The 12,008-nt window shown below is 41.3% G+C and overlaps 1 protein-coding gene across 4 annotated transcripts; it reads left to right on the forward strand.

The window, feature by feature from the left end:
- Nucleotides 1–2,168: 2,168 nt before the first annotated feature.
- Nucleotides 2,169–11,666, forward strand: HNRNPH3 (heterogeneous nuclear ribonucleoprotein H3). 4 transcript variants are annotated; one of them, XM_084634828.1, is made up of 11 exons: nucleotides 2,169–2,188; nucleotides 2,630–2,879; nucleotides 4,550–4,685; nucleotides 5,236–5,374; nucleotides 5,931–6,118; nucleotides 6,512–6,598; nucleotides 6,898–7,013; nucleotides 9,209–9,344; nucleotides 10,046–10,126; nucleotides 10,206–10,295; nucleotides 10,692–11,666. In XM_084634828.1, the coding sequence occupies exons 3-11, from the start codon at nucleotides 4,571–4,573 to the stop codon at nucleotides 10,766–10,768; spliced, it is 1,029 nt and encodes a 342-aa protein (XP_084490954.1). In that variant the 5' UTR covers nucleotides 2,169–2,188; nucleotides 2,630–2,879; nucleotides 4,550–4,570; the 3' UTR covers nucleotides 10,769–11,666. The 4 variants fall into 4 exon arrangements, with proteins under 4 accessions (XP_084490954.1, XP_084490956.1, XP_084490955.1 ...); XM_084634830.1 differs by having other exon boundaries at nucleotides 2,173–2,188; nucleotides 5,931–6,073; XM_084634829.1 differs by lacking the exons at nucleotides 2,169–2,188; nucleotides 2,630–2,879 and adding an exon at nucleotides 3,415–3,717.
- The last annotated feature ends 342 nt before the right edge of the window (nucleotides 11,667–12,008 follow it).

Consider the following 12,008-nt stretch of genomic DNA (forward strand, 5'->3'; position numbering starts at 1 on the left):
TAAATACAGTTCTACTGCCTTTTACTCATACAATAAGAACAACAACATTTCATTACCCCCCTCCCCCGCATTCAAATGATTTGTAACCCAACCCCAGCCAAAATCTATCACTTGGGCAACACAGCTCTGTTTGCTAGATACCTAGGTAGATTAGGTATAAATGTAAATACAGGCTGGTCCTGAAGCCTTTCCCCCAGATCATCACTAGCTGTCAGGGAGAGCTTATTTAGACTTTGCTTACAAATCATAATTTGAAATTATTAGGTTGGCCAACATCACTGAAATGAATGCACTGATACTGTCATAAAAATCAACAGCTGTATAAGTAAGCTAGTCTATGTTCATACTTTTCAAATCTATTATACTTTTTCAGATACATGTATTTTATCCTATGCTTTTAAAGTGTGTATTAATGTTTCAATTTCAATTCAAATTTCCAGTCACTAAATTGGCATGTAACTAGTTCACAAAACTGGGGTGTGGGGAAATTCGGGGGGGTGTAGGTGTGAAAGTAGAATGAATTATATTGAAATTAGAATTCATTAAAGAAATGCTACTTGAAGGGTTTGTTGAAATATAGTTGTCAGAAAGAGAAACATTAAGGAGTGTGAGACAATGGGTCCTCAAACTAATTAACTTAGAGCTCCTACTGAGCTAGGAGATTGGTAAAGGTTAGTATGCAAATAAGATATGTATGTATATTTGTCAGTTTCTGCTTCCTTTTGTCTCTTATGTTAAATTGGCTTTATTTGTATAAATAAGTTAGCTTGAGCCTCAGAGAGGGGCTCACATATCTGGGTGCATCGGCAAAGCGCTTTGCTAATAAACAGAGTGGTCTGACAAATTATGTGAGTCCTGAATCTGACTTTGACATAGGGAAATCACTGCCCGGGACCCCTGCCCCATCCAACCACCCCTTCTCCCTAACTGCCCCCCCACTGGGACCCCTGCCCCATCCACACCACCTGCTCCCTGTCCCCTAACTGCCCGCTGCCACCCTGACCAACCTTTCCTCTCCTTCCTGACTGCCCCCCCCCGGGACCCCTGCCCCCATTCAATCCCTGTTCCCCGCCCTCTGACTGCCCTGACCACCCCTAATGGTGGAATCTCCATCCTTAAAGGTTTTTAAGGCCCGACTTGACAAAGCCCTGGCTGTGATGATTTAGTTCAGGGGTGGCCAACCCATGGCTCCAGAGCCAACCTTCAGAGGTTAATATGCAGCTCTTGGCATAGGTGCTGACTCCGGGGCTGGAGCTACAAATGCTAAGTTTCCAATGTGCTGTGGGGTGCTCACTGCTCAATCCCCTGCTCTGCCCCAGGCCCTGCCCCCACTCCACCCCTTTTCGGATGGTTCCTGCTCCTTCCCTGGAGCCTACAATTCCCTCATGCCTCCCACCATCGGAGCTTACTGTGCACAAGAAACAGCTGATCGCGGGAGGCATGGGGAAGGAGTGGGAGACGCTGATTGGTGGGCCTGCTGGCAGGTGCTAGGTACTGGATGGGGGAGCTGCTGACATATTACTGTGGCTCTTTGGCAATGTATATTGCTAAATTCTGGCTCCTACTCAGGCTCAGGTTGACCACCCCTGATTTAGTTGGGGATTGGTCCTGCTTTGAGCAGGGGGTTGGACTAGATCACCTCCTGAGGCCTCTTCCAACCCTGGTCTTCTATGATTCTATGACTTTTATTGAGTTGCTCCAGACCTGACAGGGGCGAATACAGTTTTAGGACTATGTTAAAGTGAACGAAAGAGAAAAGAATTACAGCTTTGGCTTGACTAGGCTCTCCGGTGGAGTATAAGCCTGGCCACTGCTCTCAGCCTACTCCTTAATAATGCTACTGACAGCAGAGCATGTGAGTGGTTGAGGGTGATGTTTGTGGCCAGCTGGAAAAGCCCCAAGCCGCACTACAATTACAAAGGTCTCAAGACTTTCTGTCTCCCCACCCGCCCACAAGGCAAACGGCTAGAAAACGCGCTCCCCTTCTTTATCCTGAATGTGCAGGGACATGACCGTCGCTCGTCCCCAAGGCAAACACCCCAAACCACCCCCGCTCTCCTGCGCGCGCAGTGAGTGTATGCCGTGGCTACGATAACCACTGCGCATAGGCGGGCTCGCCTCCCCCCGGGCAGAGGTCACCTGAACGAGAGATCGCGGCCCGCGAGGTGGGGAGCCAGCCCGTGAACGGGTAGGCAGCAGACGGAGGGGGAAAGGTGCTGGCCTGCGCGGTGGGAAGGGGGGGCGGTCACGGCGTCCCAGGTGAGAGGGAAGCTGCCGCCTGTGGGGCGGGAACACGGGATTTCGCGCCTCAGGGCGGAGCTGTCTAGTTCCGTTACAAAGGCACAATAGACCTCCCTACCGCTACCCTCTACCCAACAACTACGCATGCGCCTCCGCCACCACCCTTTCCCTCTGTTCTGGAGTCTAGCGGGATGTCTAAGCAGCACCTTGGCGTTGCCTGTGCGCTATTAAGGACACATGCTATTGGTATTATAACGAATGCCTTACGCATGCGCGCTTACGCCCACTGTTTTGTAACGCATGCGCCCTTGCACCTACTAGGCACTCGGGAATTATTGTCGAGCAGTATCTTTCATTCGTGCATGCGCTGTTCTTCATCTTGACTTAGGTGCGCATGCGCATTTCCCAGTACCTTGGACGTAAGCAGAGCTGGGGTTCTGTGCGCAGCGTGGCTATCGCGATACTTGTGTGCCCGCGACGCCATCCTACCTGCTTGTTTCTGCCTTCGCTGCGTAGTTTGCCGAGCAAGCAACGCGCCCGCCGGTGAGAAGAGAGGAGGCGGAGGTTTCTTCGCCCTCCCGACCCCCACCATAGAGCCTACCGTCGCTGCACATCGAGGAGAGTGTGAGGATCTCCCGGTGAGTACGGGGAGAAGGGCCCGAGCTCGCCGCAGCCCAGCCCGCCCGGTGTGCCCGGAGGAGGTGGCTGCCGCAGTTCGGGCCCTGGGGGCGGACAGACATCTCCGCCCCCGAGCAGGGGGGCGGGCAGGGGTGTTGAGGGCGCTGAAGGCCGCGAGAACCCTCTCGGTAGGGGAGGTGCGGCGGCGACTCTTCGCGGGGCCTAGCTCGGGCGCGGCCGCCATTTTGAGTGGTGGCGTTGAACGCGGCAGTGGCTGCGGGAGCCCGGTTGCACGGCGGAGCAGCCTTTGAGCGGGTGTGGATGGAGGCTGCGAGGTCCCTGGGGAGATGGGAGTAGGCGCCTGAGGCATCCCCTGTGGGGGGGGATAGGAGTTCGGGAGGTGGGGGTGGCTAAGGAGCTGCGGTAAATGGCGCCTGAGAGCGGGCGGGAGAGGCGCGCACTTGGCGGTAGTTAGTATTGCGGCCTGGCTGAGCGGCAGCGGCGACCACAAAGGCGGGCGGCAACGGCGAGAGACGTTTCGGCCTTGCTGATGAAGAGGCGGGGCCGCGGTGTAACGCGTGCGGGCTCTCGCCATTGTCATCCCCGCGCCCAGCCTCGCGGCCTATTGTGAGACCCCCATGGGATTAGTGCGATCCGAGGCGCGGACTGACTGAGTCTCCCGCTCTGTGGAGGGATCTGCCTCATGCACAGTGGATTAGTCGTCCCCCTTCCCCGGGTTCCTGCAGCTTGCTTCCCAAAGACTTCCTCTGTCGGGATAATATTTTCTGCCTCACAAGGGTGTTGTGGGAATTAATCCATTAACAGATACACTGCGCTTGGAAGACAAAATTGATTTATGTAAGTGCTAATATTAGTAGTTATAGTATAATAGTAATAAAAAATTCATGTCTCTTGTTGGCACAGTAGCATATATTTGCTTTAAAACTAAATCTCGTATTTTGATGCTTAATTCATACAAAAGTCTCTCTAGTTTATAAACAGATGTTCTTGATGCGTTCTGGTAGTAACAGTAATAATCTCGTTTGTCAAATTTGAATCATTATCTTGGTCAAATTTGAATCCTAGAATAATATTAATGAGATGAAAAAAGTGCCATAACCGGGGACCCAAGTTACAACTCAGCTTTAACTTGTATTCTTGTTCCATATCTACCCCTGACTCTCAGATAGTCCTTGTTTTCTATATTCCTTTTTAATTGTCTCTTCAGGTTTTTAACGTAAAGCATTCTGATCTTTAGTAAAGTTATTCTCATGTCTTCAAAAAGGCCCATACAGCAGGCCAAGTTAAAAATGGGACATTATTCTTAATTTGTCAAGAGTTAAGGGGTATTTTTTTGTAGAATCTCAAACCACCGCCCCCTGCAAGTGAAGATGTGAGTGCATGTGAGAGACACTGTCAGACTGTAGAGGGATTGTGTACTGAGTTTTGTCTGCTTTGTTCAACTAAATCTGAGGCAGGACAGTACTCTGTCATATTTGATACCCTTCTGGATGTATCTTGCATATTATAGTACAATTCCAGAACGTAACATTAATGGAGTGTATGATGCATCATATTAGCTTGTAACTGAGGTAAAATTAAATGTGTATGGAGTAGGGTTTTGGGAAGGAGGGGGTAGCAGTACCTTATGATTCTAAAACACTGACTTTTTCTCCTTTGTTTTTTGTAGTGTGTTGATTTAAGTAACAAGATGGACTGGACTGGGAAACACAATGGTCCAAATGATACCTCTAGTGATGGAACAGTACGACTTCGTGGACTGCCTTTTGGTTGTAGCAAAGAGGAGATTGTTCAGTTCTTTCAAGGTATCTCTAGTATAGTCAAAATACAGTGACTTTGTTTTTACGTTTCTCTCACATCAGTGTTTCACATAGTTTAACTTTTAATATCCACTTTTTTGGGTGGGAGGGGGAGTCTTTGTTTTAAACTTAGATTGTTTTTCCAAACTGTGAATTATGCTCTTCTAATTAAAGTACAAATAAATTTAGATTCAGTAAAGACTAGAATATGTCTAACTTTTAGTCAGGGTAGTAAATGTATCATGCATATTGAAATAACTTACTCTGTTTGTTAGAATTTGGAGCACAGTTAAAATATTTGACTGGTAGTTATGATATCTTCATATAATGTGGGCGGACTTATTCCTGTATAGCATAAACAAAAACACTACTAGAACAAATATGGCTAAACCATTAATTTTTAATGAAAAATCATTGGCTTGTCTTGTTGGGTGACGGGGGAAAACTAAGCTATTTTTTTGTTGTTTAGATTTGCTTTAAGTATTTGCTACAGTTGGGAATGTTTCAGCCTTTAACACTGTTCCCCTTGATGGGGTTATTTGTCCTTGGGTTAAAGGGTTGGAAATCGTGCCAAATGGGATAACATTGACGCTGGACTACCAGGGGAGAAGCACAGGGGAGGCCTTCGTGCAGTTTGCTTCAAAGGAGATAGCAGAAAATGCTCTGGGGAAACACAAGGAAAGAATAGGGCACAGGTGGGGATGGAGAGTTTGGGATGGTGTTAAATCTTTTTTTTGGGGGTTGTGGGTCAGTAATGCTTTTTTGGGGGGTGGGGACCATAATATTTTAACTGGCTATTTTAAAGAATTTATAATTATGATCCTAAGTTTAACTTGGAAAATACAATAGATTTGGGGGGTGGGGGAAGATAGTAATACTATGTAGTTTGCTAAAATCAGAATTTTGTCTTTTTGTATAGGGTATTCTATGATAAATCTATAGTCAGCCATTTTTCAGCTGTATTATTTCATATTGGGGGAACAAGTTTCAGAGACTTTTGAATTTAATTTTTACAGTTAGAATTTTCAAGTAGTAAATTTTACCAATGTAAAGTTTTCTTTTGATACACTTAAGAATCTTAAGGCTTTAGGTGAAACTTAAGTTGTATGGTATCTCTAGTCACTTTTTTTTATTGGATTTTGCATTTAGTTATAGAAATGACTGTACAAAATTATTTAAATATCTGTTGTAACTTTCAAAGAGCTTATGCATGTATTCTTATTTGTGCCTTGAAAATCCTCTCTTACTTAGGTACATTGAAATCTTCAAAAGTAGTAAGAGTGAAATCAGAGGATTCTATGACCCACCAAGAAGAATGATGGGACAACAACGACCTGGACCATATGATAGACCATTAGGAGGAAGAGGGGGTTATTATGGAGCTGGGCGTGGAAGTATGTATGACAGAATGCGTCGAGGAGGTGGTGGATATGACGGTGGTATGTGTATCTAATGAGCAAAGGTTCTGTTGTCAGTTTCTTCATGTTTCTGACATTTTAGTCAAGAAATAGAGAAATGGCAGTAATTTCAGTACCTACTAGGTTCGGAGAGTCTTTTTGAAATCTGGATTGTTATCTATGGTGTCATTACCAAATGGGACTTGTTGAAAATGGTGACATGTGTTTATAAAGGTAAAGGAATGGTATGAGAACACATCAGGAAATTATTATTTTTAATTGATGCAGGAAATTTTTCATTTACACTTGATGCTGAGAAATCCTACTATCATCAGCACATAACAGAAGTTACCAAAAGGTTGCAAAAATGTTGTTCATATATTATAGTTTTATAATTATAGCACATTCACACACTTTTTTTCTTAAATTGTACAGGATATGGTGGCTTTGATGATTATGGTGGCTATAATAACTATGGCTATGGAAATGATGGCTATGATGACAGAATGAGAGATGGGAGAGGTAAAATCAAGAATTAAAAAATTTATACATAATGTGCTCTTCTAAAGGGTTTTCTCAAAGAACAGATATTGGTCTTCATATGAGAAGTAACCACCAGATTGTCAATTAAAGTAAAAATATCTGGCATGTATGAGTGTTGGGGTTAAAATGTTTTTGTTACCAAGGTTTGGGTTATGGGTGTACTTTGTCCCAGTCAAGAGTGACAGTTACATGATGTGTATACTTTGAAAATAGCAACCAATGGTAGTAATTGAGTCTTTCCAGCCTTTCATGAGGTACTCAAGTGTACTGTTTTACAGGTATGGGAGGACATGGCTATGGTGGAGCTGGAGATGCAAGTTCAGGTTTCCATGGTGGTCATTTTGTTCATATGAGAGGATTGCCTTTTCGAGCTACAGAAAATGATATTGCTAATGTAAGTATGATAAGAAAATTTCTCCTACTGTTGTGCTGTAGCTTTTCATGTTGCTGTCTCTCCAAGACATAGCTATTCTTCATGGTTCTCCATGTTTTTGTTCTAAGAGTTAGCAATTAATCCCATTGACTCTATTGTAGCTTCTCTTGCAGCGGAAACAACAATTGCTTGTATCTGCAGCAACACAACACTAAACTCACAATTTAAGGTTGGGCTTTTCAGAGGTATTGGAGATAAGCACCCATCACTCTCTCACTTTTAGTGAAAGTTGGGTGCCTAACTCCCTTAAATGCTTTTTAAATTCCCATCCTAACCTACATAGTTGTTCTTTTGACTAGAAGTCTGAGAAAATTACCAGGTTTATAGCTTAGCCCTGTGTTTCCAGTCCCATTGGTTGAGATTTAGTTGTAGAAAGTGTTCTTGGTATGAGAGCTCCTGATTTAAATATAACTTTTCAAAATTATTAGAATGTTACTAGCACACTGTGAAACAGCAGAAATAATTAAAACTGAACAGTTCTTAAAAATTGGGCGGGGGGGCCTTTGTGATATTTCTGATGTCAGATTTCCAAACCAGCAGGTGGGTAGTTACTAAACTTTTTTGGACATAAATGAAAACTATTTAGGTTCTACTTCAGCTTAAGTGGTGCCACTCTCTGATTACCCTCTGGCTTTTCTCCATACTAGACTTGTTATCCAACAGCAGTTATCTCTCAAATAGATGGAGCTAATAGCTTCTAGCCTTTCAAAAGGTGGGATTTCAAGCCTGTATTTAGATGATGCAAAGCAGTTTTTTTCTAGCAGGTGATGTTAGCTTGTCAAATTTGGAAATAATTGCAGTTCTAAGGCTAGAGGCAGCCATCATCTATAAGATGATCTCTTGCATAACTGCCCTAGAGTAATTCCTGTATCAAGCCCAATAACTTGTGGTTTGAAATACAAAATATTTTTTCAAAAGATATGCAAGCTTGATTTAAAGACTCCAAGTGACTGATCATTACATTCATTGTTAAATTGTTCCAATCCTGATTTGGGGGGGAAAAACATGTCTCAAAAATTTCAAAATGAAAACATAATTTCAGCTTCCTGTCATTGGATCCTTTTATGGTAAAGAACTTGACTACAAAGCTTTGGTGCAGAGCACACTTATGTAGGACTGGTAGTTTGCTTGATGTGTGATCCTAAAATTATTACTGAGCCCATGGACTAGTGGTTTTGCTGAGGTGGGAGTGCCACTGGTCCAAAAACCTTTCATTACTTATTCGGTACTTTGGCTTTCATGTGGCACAGGCAACAACCATGATTTGGCTTACCGTATTTCTCAATTTCCCAGATACGCACCTTACCCAGGTATCTCGTTATGCCCCAGTTCTGCAAACACATGCTTAAGTGTTTGCAGGTTAGGAGCTTTAACAGTACACTACCATTTTAACAAGTTATCTATGTGCTACTTAAAAGCTTTCGATTCTGAAAGCATTTACCTAATTGAAGCTTTTGTTTTCTCTCAAATGTTGTTCTCCTGTGGATGGAATGCCATTGTCTTATCAGACCTACTCAGACTGACCATGTTGCTCTTTAGGTTTATATTCTCTGTAAGCAGCAGTTAAAGAGGTCACAATTCTACCAATTCACACGTTCAAGTACCCTTTAGTTTATTAAATTTGATTCAGCTACTGTTCTACAATATTTAACTTCAAAGTATTGTTATACTAGTTATACCAGTTGTGGGAAATGTCAAGTGCAAAGGACAAGATCCATGAGTCCAGAGTTCTATTTTTGGCTCTATTGGCTTGTTTTGTTTCCTTTTACAAATCACTTACCTTTCTGTATCTAGTCTACCTGTTTGACAAATGGGATAATACTTAAGAATTTATCTGTAAGACAGCTAAATTTTGTAAAGTGAGATCCTTGGATAAATCTTAATATTATAAGATGAGGTAGTATTCATACAGAATATAGTCATGTCTAGAAAGAGAATTAATCTGTTCATACTCTAGGAATAAGAAACATTGGACTGACTGAGCAAATTAGAATCAAAAATATTGGGTAATTCCAAACATTTTCTTTTTAAGTTGTCACTTATCATGATGAGCTCTTTAAAATCGTAATTTAAATGTTGGTTCTAAAGCTGTTTAATACAATGCTTGAATATTTTGATATTTGTGAATGAACATTGTTAATTTGTAAATCTTTTAGTTTTTTTCACCACTGAATCCTATAAGAGTTCACATTGATATTGGGGCAGATGGAAGAGCAACAGGAGAAGCAGATGTGGAGTTTGTAACACATGAAGATGCAGTGGCTGCCATGTCTAAGGATAAAAATAACATGCGTAAGTATTACCAATGTGAACTTGAACCATTCAATGACCAGCCCTAATTAGATTCCTAGGTCTTTTGTGCAGCTACTTAGATGAGAGCTGTCAGTGGGTGTTGTAAAAACTTAAGATGAAACTGACAGCATGCTCTCAGCTCACTTCTTTCTTCCGCCTACCTTCTGCTTTCTCTATGAAATACATATTTTATTGGCAGTAGGAAGGAGAAGCAGTTCTTAAGGTGCTATGAACGTGAATAGAGCCAACTAGCCTGAGGAATAGTGGAAGTAGAGAGTGGAGGCAGGCTCTTGCCTTTAGACACTCCACATCTGCAGATCCTGAAAGTTCCTTTAAATATGTGAGCTTGCACCTACGCTGCATTGCGGTGTGGCTTGATTTTCCTGTTTGTTTTTTTAATGGCTTGATTTCATCTTAATAGCTTGTGGAAAAATAACATTGAAAGTCTGAAACCTGTTTACCCACAGAGCATGTGCAACATATGCTGCCCTGTCTGTATATCTCAGCTCTGGCATGGGATGACCACATGCAGAGTAAGAGGTTTCATTGTCCATTTAAGTCATTGTCTTTTTGAGACTACCAATAAGGGTGCAAATTGTGACAGTAGTCATAATGAATATGGACAGTTATCTATTAGGAACTAATCTAACACCGACTCTCTGACCTAAAATACTGAGTAGGTTTTTTTTTTATTATTAAAGAACATCGATATATTGAACTGTTTCTGAATTCAACTGCTGGAGGAGGCTCTGGAATGGGAGGCTATGGCAGAGATGGAATGGGTATGTATGGCTTCAAATTTTAGTTCATTAGCAAATAGAAACTTGATCTCATTATAACATTGCATGTTTTACCTTCCAGATCAAGGAGGTTATGGTTCTGTTGGCAGAATGGGAATGGGTAGCAATTACAGCGGAGGATATGGTACTCCTGATGGCTTGGGTGGATATGGTAAGTAGTGGTTTTGTTTTTAATTACATGAATTAGCTACAAGAGTTCTACTGTTACTTTGAAGGTTTTTGTGCAGTTTTAAAGTGAGAACTTGAAATTTTAGAATTGAAACATTTTTAAAACTTGAATATTTTTTTTTTTTTTTACCAGAGGTAATGTCTTTATTATAGACCACCTTTGCTCCCACTGGTGAATGAATCAAATTTTTCTGGCAACTGTGGCAATTGTTTTCATACAGAAAGAAATATTGGGGAAAAGGAACATTTTCAGCTGCTTTTCAATGCAATTTAACAGTTTAAAAACAAGGGGTCCATATCCTCTGACTAAGCAGGTCTCAGTGGATCAAATGGAGAACTACTTCTGAAACTGATAACTGTTTAATCACTTACTTTGTAGGTCGTGGCAGTGGAAATAGTGGTGGATACTATGGGCAAGGCAGTATGGGTGGAGGTGGATGGCGTGGAATGTATTGAAGAGTGACCTGGCTTCTACTACAAAATACCCTGGAAGAAACAGTATCTGGTCTACTAGACTTTCTTACAAAATTTAATTTCTTTTGTATTTTAAGAACTTTATAATGACTGAAGGAATGTGTTTTCACAATATTATTTGGTAAGCAACAGATTGTGATGGGAAAATCTGTTTTCTGTAGGTTTTATTTGTTGCATACTCTGACTTTAAATAAATTTTTATATTCAAACCACTGATGTTGATACTTTTTATACTAGTTACTCCTAAGGATGTATTGCATATTCAAGAATGCATTTGGTTTAAGATGTACTATTGGTTTATTAAAGGTGGTTGTACTGTAACTTCTCTGAACACTGATTCAGTTCTCTGTAAACATGGTATAATTGAATCTTAGATTAAAGAGACACTTGTTAAAAGGAATAAGATAGAAAAGTAGATTAGTTTGGTTTTGGTTACAACTTATTCTAAATTGACTTTCCAGTATATACTACAAAAAAAATCCCACAACAAAATACTAAGTTATAGGTATGGAGGCTAAAAGTTTCAAATTTGGCTTCCTTGTTTTTCATGTCAAAAGCACTATCTTCAAATGCACAACTGCATAGGTTGGTTGGTGTCTGATCTGTATGTCCATAAGAATGGGCAACTCAACTCATTTTGCTGATCCTTGCACTAATATCTAGCAAGTTTCACATTTCCTGATAAATCTTCATGTCTGTATACTTACAAACCAATTTGTCTTGTTAGTTAAATTACCTTCAAACATTAGTAAAGTTTCCTTTTCCATATGGACAGGACACCCAAATAATGGGGCAGAGTACTAGTTACGTTAAATTATGTCTGGTTTTAATATATTTCATACCCAAAACATGTCAGAATATTAAAAGGCATTAAGTCAAATTGCGTATGGGTCTCATTTTCCTGAGTCTGTTCAGAAAAGAAAATACATGTAGTTTTGCTGCTGACTAGCAGGTAATAGCCTACATCTATTCAAAATTTGTCAGTTTCTTTTCCACTGAAGAAAGCATTCATCATTTTAGGGAGTTATTTGGCATCCAAATACCCCCTTCAAATGAAAGCAAACATATAAGACCAATACTTGTCAAAGTACTTTCACACAACTCAACCACAGCTTGATAATGTTTTTGTGCATTTGTGACATGTAAGATGTTTGGAACCATATTGTTTGAAGACACTAACATACATGATGTATAATGAAGAAAAAGGTATTTCATAATTCTC

This window comes from Lepidochelys olivacea, assembly GCF_965140295.1.
Source record: "Lepidochelys olivacea isolate rLepOli2 genome assembly, chromosome: 7".
Taxonomy (NCBI): Eukaryota; Metazoa; Chordata; order Testudines; family Cheloniidae; genus Lepidochelys; species Lepidochelys olivacea.

Coding starts and splice junctions, on each gene's coding strand:
- HNRNPH3 (XM_084634828.1), top strand. CDS start 4,571: ATGGACTGGACTGGGAAACACAATGGTCCAAATGATACCTCTAGTGAT. Junction 10,127..10,205: donor CTATGGCAGAGATGGAATGG/GTATGTATGGCT, acceptor TTTACCTTCCAG/ATCAAGGAGGTTATGGTTCT. Junction 10,296..10,691: donor TGATGGCTTGGGTGGATATG/GTAAGTAGTGGT, acceptor CTTACTTTGTAG/GTCGTGGCAGTGGAAATAGT.